The sequence below is a fragment of the Protomyctophum bolini genome (genome assembly GCF_963924005.1).
Source record: "Protomyctophum bolini genome assembly, chromosome: 24".
NCBI classification, from domain to species: domain Eukaryota; kingdom Metazoa; phylum Chordata; class Actinopteri; order Myctophiformes; family Myctophidae; genus Protomyctophum; species Protomyctophum bolini.
This window is the reverse complement of record NC_137885.1, coordinates 20,770,338-20,779,622: the sequence shown is the minus strand read 5'-3', so window position 1 is coordinate 20,779,622 and position 9,285 is coordinate 20,770,338. Positions and strand designations below refer to the sequence as shown.

The window sequence follows — 9,285 nt, the reverse complement described above, 5'->3', positions numbered from 1 at the left end:
ATTTCCTATTCCTACATTTAATTATAAATTACACAAAGGTCCAATTATTATTACCATTTAGCACTCCTAGATTCCTTGTGAATTAAAATTTCAACACAAATATAGCACGTGTTATTATTATTATTATTATTATTATTATTCATTTAATACCCACGTTTTGTGAGGTTTTATTTTGAAAGACTGGAATTCAGTTAAATGTATTTTCTCTGAATCCGTTTGTCTCCAGACCAGAGCATGGTTAGCAGAGAATGTGCTATGATTGGCTACATTATAGGCCTACCTTTTGAGTACACACACATTTTATTATTTTGAATTATTGAAAAGGGACTATGTCTTGTCTAATAACAGAAACCAGGCAAAGCAAATGCAACCTCCTCCTCGCAGCGGCGGTTTCCTTAAAAACTACACACAGCGAGGCAGGCGCATTGGCGCCATCTCGTGGTAAAACGCGGCATGACAACCTGTATCTTACACGATGGCAACTTGCATTGTATGCATTGTTAGACCTCTCTCTCTATTAGTAATCAAGGCTTGTACTGTGTACCTCTATTATATTATATTAATCATTGTTATGCATGTATTAGTACTGTGATTATATGAAACATTGTTAGGCATCTAATCTAATTTCGTTTTATATAGGCCCGATCAACAAAATATGCAAAAACTAAATTCAATATTTACTTAAGACCTGTTTCATATAGCCTATAGTCGTACAGCTTTCACGTGAAAACAGTGAAGATAGCAGATCTACGAGCTCAACGCACCGCGATGAGGCACGTTGTGAAATGGGCTCTATGCACAAACGCCATTTTGGAAAGAACTTGGGGCCCCTTCCCTACTTCCTTCACAGCCAGGTGTTACCACTGATACTAATGAGGCTGAGGCTCTGTTCCATTCTGGTCAAATAGTAAGGGTGCTGCTATTGTGCATACTGGCTCACTGGAAACACTGCTACACCAGTGGGTCTCAAAGTGTGGACCCTCTCTCAGAGTTATGGGGGTCCTTGAAATTAAAAAGTTTGAGAACGACTCGGTCACTAAATGGAACAGAGCCTTAAGGAAGCAGCCCGGAAGTAGTTTCAAACCCAACACGTTGAGTCCGATCTAATCCGTTCACAACAACCCTAGTGACGCATATTATACTCTCAAAAGTGGTAGAATTAAGCCACACAGTTCATTACTTAAGGGTTTTATTCAATGGGAGGAGAAAAAACAAAACAAAAAAGACCTTGAGGAAACTACAATTCCCATAGTACAGTACACACAGAGGACATAAATTAAGAAGAGACGTGGCAGAGACACTTTGAGGAAATAACATACGTGGCCTGCTGGTAAAAAACAACTTTATTCAACATCGCTGCAAAACCGTGCGCTACCGAGGGCCGAGGCCATGCAGGGTTCTCCCGTAACTCAGGCCCCTTAATTTTCCACCAAAATAACTTTGGTTCTAGAACTGGTTCCGTTCTAGATTCTTGGAACCGTGGCGCTTTCACGGAACCGGCGGCCATTTTTTGGTTCCAATTCCGAACCAACTTTTAGGGTTCTGAACCAATTCATTTTCAGTGGAAACACTCTGAACTGGTTCAATATTAGGCAGGAAAAAAGAACCGAACCAGAGTTACAGACCTGTAAGGGTCCATTTGGAAGCCCCTTCAAGGACCCATGCTGACAGGGTGTCCCCCTGGACCCCTACGTTGAGTTCCCACACACTGACCCTGGGCGTTATTATCGTTAGAATTCATGAACTCGCCACACTCTGTGGGAGTCGTATATTTTGAAAACGTGGGAAAAAAGAAAAAAGCTTGATTGGTTATTCCTGTACACATGAAACCTGGAAAACGATAATACAAAAAAAGAATAATACAAATTACAAACACAAAAAGTGAAAACATCTCCCTCCCCCGCCCCCCTAAAAGAAACCATAAATATTAATATCGATGCTTAACAAAACAACTGCTTCTGTAAACATTTTCATCATAAGGTGTGTGCATTATCCAACGAAAAAACAAATAAACCGCTGCAGTTGCGTACTCTTCGGAAAGGGATATTATATAATGATCCCAATTCCTGTAACACAAGAATAAAAATGTAAAAAATAAAAGAAATAAAATAAAAAGTCAACCTGTTAAAAACAAAAAAATATTCACCTGGTTTGAGGGGTCTGATAACACTGGTATTATCTGCCTTTAGCACACGCTCCCTGTCAAGATCACATAAAACGTGGTTGTTCCCTGGCTCTCTGGAAGACGTGGTCTGGTCCCATCATGAAATGGAATGGCTGCACTTTAACCCATTAGACAGTGAAAGCATCTGTGTCATTTTAGATAAGAATAGGCAAACATTGATTAAAATTATTCATCTACATTCTCTAATTGTGTAGACTTCTTGTAAAATAAGTAATGCAGATGTTTAACAGTAATTTAACTCTCGAGAGCATGAAATTAAAGTTTCGAGAGGTCTTAAGAGTTAGAGATCTATAAGGATCCATTTGGTTACCAACTCTCCATCATTTAGCTTGGGACCACCCGAAACCCCCTCAAGGATCACTCGTGGTCCTCGGACCACTGGTTGAGAACCACTGGTATAGGCTTTCAACTTCTAAATGGTCACCCTGATTGCTCTTTTCAACAAAGCAAACTGTTGAGTGTTCTGAGAAATGCATTTGGATCTGAATTTGTTTCCATACGCTGCAGCTCTGATGAACTCATTTACTGCCAAGGACGACTTTTTTTCGATCATGCTAGACGTGCTGAGTTGGGTCTTCACGGTTCGGATCGAATTCCGCGGTGGCACTGTCCTTACTTTCTCGCATCCCTTTTGGGAGGGACAGAGCCCCCCTTGGAGGGCACTCCCCTTCTGGGTTACATATTTGGGCATGATGAGGGGACCGTATTTCTTCTGCCCCTGCCGTCTCTGTCTGCGATTATCGCAATTTGACTTTTAAATATACCATTTAGTCCCTTATTTGTATACACGACTACTGAACAGTAGTCGTGTATTTTGGGGTCTTCGAAATAAAACTTTCGTCTGCAAGGCCGTGGCAGAAGCTAAATGCAACGAGAATCATTTCTGGCAGTAAATGTTAAGATACATTTGGACCGAGAAAAGGTGGTGGAACTAACCCACACAATTCAGAATGTATACTTTCAAATCTGCCATTGTTCTTGTGATAACCTAAACGCAAAGTCGTCGCAGAAGTTTCTGAAAGGTTTCAGGTTCCGGTGGCAGGTCATTGTGGTCCAACCGAGCCATCAGAGACAGTATAGTGGAGGCTGTGTAATATTGAGAGGCGTGCGCCAAGGATAATATCCACAGAGAAAAGAAAAAACTAATATTGACAAAACAAGTGCAGTCCCTTCATTCGTGTTTCAGAGAAGTGGGCGAGGGGGGAAAAAAGTTAAAATACAGAGAAAGGAAAACAAATACAGTTGTGGGAAGTAGGTAACTGTCCAGTTTTAGTGGTATATTCATCTCCTTAAAACAAAAACATACCACTGCAAAATGTACAATTTATCTGCCTGTCTGAAGCCCAAAATGGCAAAAAGTAAAATAAAAATGAAGAGGTCCAATATTCAATCACATGGTTCAAACTAATATGGTCGTACAGCACAACAGAGCCATGCGTCTTCGCGTGTGACTTGCCAAACCCTACAGTGGGTTCTGTAAAATGCACCTGGGTTCTGGTGGTCTTGAACCCACCTTTAATTAAGGGTTAGGGTTAATGTAAATACATTTAATTAAGGGTTAGGGTTAATGTAAATGCATGTGGGTTCTGGTGGTCTTGAACCCATCTCTAACCCTACAGTGGGTTCTGTACTGTAAATACATGTGGGTTCTGGTGGTCTTGAACCCATCTCTAAGGGTTAGGGTTGGGTTGGGTTCTGGTCGTCTTGAACACATCTCTAAGGCAACCGTTTAGTTGAAACATGAAACAAGAGCCTTGTTGAACACAGACAGATGTCAGATGTTTGACTTGAACCCTGGCCTTAAACGAGTAGTTCAAAATAAAGAAAACGACTTATTTTCTATCAATTACACACCCGCCATGAAATTCAGTTTTTTGTCGCATTACTGAGCCAATAATTTGATGACCGGGTCATCGGTCAGTAGGAGACTCAGTAGGAAACTCCGCCGGTGATCAAATTGATAGATTTGGGTGAACTACTCCTTTAAAACGCTATAACCAGAGCAGGACATTTATACTCTGACGGTAGGAAAATGTCACATGCCCAAAAATACCAGATCTGCAAGCTCGTTGATTTGGTAAGTGGCAACAGTATGTGACTAATCTTAACATTTACCTCTTTTAACAACACACTATGTTGTTTAGAACAGGGGTTCTCAAACCGTTCCGGCCGCGGCCCGCCAAAAATAATCATATTTTAACTGGGGACCCCCCAAAAATAATCATATTTGAACTGGGGACCCCCAAAAAGAATCATATTTGAACTGGGGACCCCCCAAAAAGAATCATATTTGAACTGGGGACCCCCCAAAAAGAATCGTATTTGAACGGGGGACCCCCCACCCTGACGAGCAGGAGTTGAGGCATTATTCTTTTTACTTGACTCTCGTTCCACAAATAGTTAGGTAAAATTAGCTTACCGGTAAGTTGTGACAAATCTGGGGGGAAAAATGCTTACCACTAGCTTTCTTCACAGATGTGTTCATAAAGGTGTCTACTATCACAGAAAAATGTGTTCCAAGCCAACTCAACTGGGAAACTTTGTGGGATGCAATCAAAGTTGGGGTACCCAGAGGGCCTAGGCTAACAGCAGGACATTTTAAAATTGGCTAATATCAGCTTGTGAGGTGTGTAAATAGGGGTTTTTTGGGGTGCTGAATCCGTTCCAACCATTCATTTTCAGTAGAAATGACTTCAGGCCATAAAATTGGCCATGCCTGCTTGTGTATATGTCCAAGACATATACTAATCCATTTTATGCATATCTCAATGGATTTTATGCATATCTCAATGGATGACTATGGTGTTTTCTTGTTTTCTTTTCCGTTTGTGTGTTGGTGTGGGGGGCATATTAAAATACAAAAAGCACTTAATTGAAACTGTTGAAACAGAAGTAGATGGACAATCTTTAATGGATTTAACTGATTTATTCTTTTCAGAATCAGAAAGACTTAACGGTAAAACAAGGGGGAAATGAATTTCAGTTCTAAAATTTAAGTATGCTTTTGTAAACAATAAATACAAATATGAATAAGCATACAACTACTCTTCCAACTCCCTTACTGCTCGTCATCTAGCTTGTTGTTCTTGCAAAATTTGCCATGGAAGTTAATTACCACAAGCAAAAATGCACTAAAATGCAGTGTGTACACTCCCCCTCATAGTTGCAACTGACTAACTTCAGAAGATAGTCTGGTGTGATGGGGTCTGTTCATTGACGGTACAGACTCATATACTTTGACACCAAGCTTCCATCCAAACTCCAGTACATGAGATTATGGATGGAAGCTTGGTGGTGGTACACTGGATGTACTGTACATCCAGTGGTGGACTTTGCAGCAGCAGCCAATCTCTGGTCTGGATATAAGCTCGGAAAGAGGGCTGTGCTGCTAGCCTGGTTAATAAACCAGACTAATATCGCACGGATCGCGGGATATTATTCTGGGGAGGCTCAGTTGGATTTCATTTCCAGGGGGGCGGGTTCAAACCGGCAGGATTTTTTTTTTTTACCAACAGTTGATTCGGTCTGGTTTATTAACCAGGCTACTGTGCTACGGCTCCTGTTGTTGGGGGCAGTTCTTCTAGTTTGATACTCCCAGTAGCGGTAGTAATTCTGCAAGACTGAAGTGGAGTTTTGGACACCCAAGCCAACACAGGAGGACATCATCACAGCCAGCTGTGAACTATTCAAGTTCATGTTCCATGGGAAATCACACGAATGTTTTGGGGACTGGAGATTTGACATCTTCAGCAAGCAGGCCGCTACTGGGAGTATCAGACCAGAAAAACTGCCCCCGACAACAGGAGCCACAGCACAGCATTCTCTACGGGCTTATATCCAGACCAGAGATTGGCTGCTTCCATTCACACTCCAGTGCAGACTGGAGAATGGATGGAAGCTTGGTGACAAAGGCTATGAGTCTGTACCGTCAATACTAGACCCCATCACACCAGACTATCTTCTGAAGTCAGTCAGTTGCAACTGTGGGGGGGATTGTATTGTACATATTCAGGTGCTGCTGTAAAAAGCAAGGAGTGAAGTGCATTGCTGCTTGTGGTAACTGCCATGGCAAATTTTGCAAGAACAACAAGCCAGATGACAAGCCAGATAGGAACTGGAATGGATTTAGCACCCCAAAAAAAAACCTATTTACACACCTCACAAGCTATTAGCCAATTTTAAAATGTCCTGCTGTTAGCCTAGGCCCTCTGGGTACCCCAACTTTGATTGGCTCCCACAAAGTTTCCCAAGGGAGTTGGCTTGGGGGAAAAAATCTGTGATTGTAGACACCTTTATGAACACATCTGTGAAGAAAGCTAGTGGTAATATTCTTTTCCCCAGATTTGCCACAACTTAAGCAAATTTTACCTGACTAAAATGAATATTGTGAAAATAAAAGTTTCTTAGAAAATATTTACCAATTTGGCCAATGTTTGACAAGTGAGAAAACAATGTTGCACATTTAGCATCTTCTTTCCCCCCAGATATAGTATGTCACGGAGGAAAAGTTGAGAGAATGTCCGTTTCCATTAGAACAGACTGAAAATAACTTCATACTTGAAGTTTAACCACTTGAACCCCAGCATCCCTATTCTTGGGGAACGTTCACCTAAAATAGCCGATCTACAAGCTCACAAAGCATTGTAGATCGGCTATTTATTTTTGGTGATGAAAGTTTGGTGTAGATTGAAAAAAGAACTCAAGTACAATGCAACTCGTCCGTTTTACTATGCATAGAGGGTCTAAGTGGTTAAACTGAAGTGATATCCATATATTTAAAACATTATCAAAGTATTCTGAGGCATCCCCTTTGAGAAACCCTGCTCTATGGAGAGTAATGTACAAGACTCTGTCTAGTTAAAGACACCAGCACCACTTATTGAGGTCCAGGGACGCCCTCCCCACCAGATGTGTCTGTCCATTCAGTCTCCTGCTCATCGTGCTACCTACGCAGCCAACCCGGCAACTCTGCGTGTCTAATTCACAGTTTATCCTAGCCCCATTCATGACCAATGTTCAAAAAACTGAACGCCTTCGTTGCGTTGTTCTTTTTTTAAGGTGTACCAAGTCGCATACAAAAATTGTACAGTGTATTAAAGATTTTGCTAGGCGTACAAATGTCTGACAGTCAGTCATGAATGGGGCTACGCCTCACCAACACCACCTGGGCAAGGCAATGTGGTACGAGAGGAAAAAAAGAAAGTGTCTGGCAAATTGTGTGGAAGTCTATGTTATTAGTGGCCCACAAGGTTACTATAGTTGACTATGTACAAACGTAACATACAAGTTGATATCCAATACCCTGTATTTGATGGATATTTCAAGGAGTTTTCAGAAAAAAAAATCTATCGGCCTCCAGTTCACGGAGAAGAAGGCAGAAAAGTGAAAGAGAAACCAAAGTGTCAGATCTGCATGTCAAGCAAAGGGTTCACAATGTGGAAACACGATGTTGGCGTCGCCCGCGTCAAGGGAAATGCTTGACGTGCGAATCTACCCTGGAGGCGAGACCAGATGTGTTGGTTTATACCTGAACATGACCTGTACTAAAAAAAACAATAAAAAAAAAGTTAACAAACAGCTAGGATCCGTTGAAGGTCTGGCTCATATCCTCCCCCTCCTCTTCCCCAAACCCATCCACTTCCGCTTGGTTTCCATCCGGTTACATACTGTATCGTTGGTTTCCATCAGGTTACATATCTCTTGGTTTCCATCCGTTTACATATCGCTTGGTTTCCATCTGGTTACATATCACTCTCATCATCATCAGCTCCTCCTGGTCAGTCCTCAGCTCTCTCACGGACACACACTAGCAAGTTTTTCTATGACACATTTAGGGTTTTCTTTTTAAATCACCGTCGGGCACCCTAACCCGTGTTCCGCCGTGGACGAGGAGGGGGTTCAAAGTTGGACAAGGGGCAGTGGGGGCAGGTTCGGCTCGGAGATGGGAACGTCGAGGTGAAGATCACGACAATTACTACTAGACTTCTGCCCGTCGCGGTGTAGCGCGACAACGCCCCGGGGCCAAGCGGGAAACACACCCGCGCCAATCCCCCCAACCGACAAACCCTCCCCTCCCGATTCATGATTCCAGTCCGATCAATAAAATAAAAAAACACACACAAAAAAAACCCAGCAACATCGTTCTCTCGCGAGAAGCGAGCTCCTCAGTGCGAGAAGGGAGACGTGGGCTCCTTCGGGTGGGCTCGGTCTCTCCAGTTTTAGTTTTGCATGTCGTTATGTACTTCATCGTCGTTGTCGCTATCGTGTCGTGTCGGGGCAGTCATCTCGATCGTCATTGGTCGCTCCTCGGCGCGTGCGTGGTCATCGTGGCGGTGTGCGGCGCGTCCTGATTGGACGAGGGCGTTCGTGCGCGCGTGGCCGCTACCAGCTCATCAGGGAGGTGCGTCCCAGTGTCATGAAGTATACCTGGCTGGCGCCTCCGGAGCGAACCGAGGCAAAGAACACCTGAAGAGAGGAGACAAACACCACGGTCACGTGAAGGACGGGCTGCAGGCGTCCAGTTCATCGCCGCTTCTAAACCGCAGAGTAACGGTTCAAATAAATGAACGTCTGCTCAACGGCATTGCTCCTAAGAGTTTACCCCATTTAGACCTGAGGCCTAAAAATGCCTTCTAAATCTCTTCTAAAAAGCTTTCTGAAAAACCTTGTTGCTAAATACTGTACATAGCAACAACAACCCAAAAATGGGTTCCCGTCTTGAAAGGTAAATACCCCAAAAGGGGTTCCCATCTTGAAAGGTACTAAAAAGCTCAAAAGGGGTTTCCTTAATAATCCTACTGCGTAAACCGCGTTCCCCGCCATTTAATCCATGTGTCGGTGCTGCGTAATACGCTTTTCGCCGGGTTCTCCTCGATCAAAGCTGCAAATACTTTGGCGTATGCTCCAAAGGTAAAAGATCAATCCTGGCAGCCTAGATAGGATGGATAGATTAATCTAAGGCCCGAAAGTGTTAACTGAAAAATGGTACAGGTGATGGTACGTTACAGCCACACTGGACATGAAAACGTCTGACCACCACTGAATAACCATATTAAGTTTTAACCATTGAATATACTGAGTACTGGACATACTAGCGTCAT

General features: G+C 42.9%; 1 protein-coding gene across 7 annotated transcripts in view; it reads right to left on the bottom strand.

The window, feature by feature from the left end:
* Positions 1-1,172: 1,172 nt before the first annotated feature.
* The window catches only part of LOC308311889 (mitogen-activated protein kinase kinase kinase kinase 4-like), a 63,139-nt gene continuing 55,026 nt past the window's right edge, over positions 1,173-9,285 (bottom strand). For all 7 annotated transcript variants that reach the window (XM_080758667.1, XM_080758669.1, XM_080758668.1 and 4 more), the window contains one exon: positions 1,173-8,650. In XM_080758667.1, the coding sequence (XP_080614793.1) occupies positions 8,567-8,650 (84 nt within the window). In that variant the 3' untranslated portion in view covers positions 1,173-8,566. The remainder of the gene's footprint in view (positions 8,651-9,285) is intronic.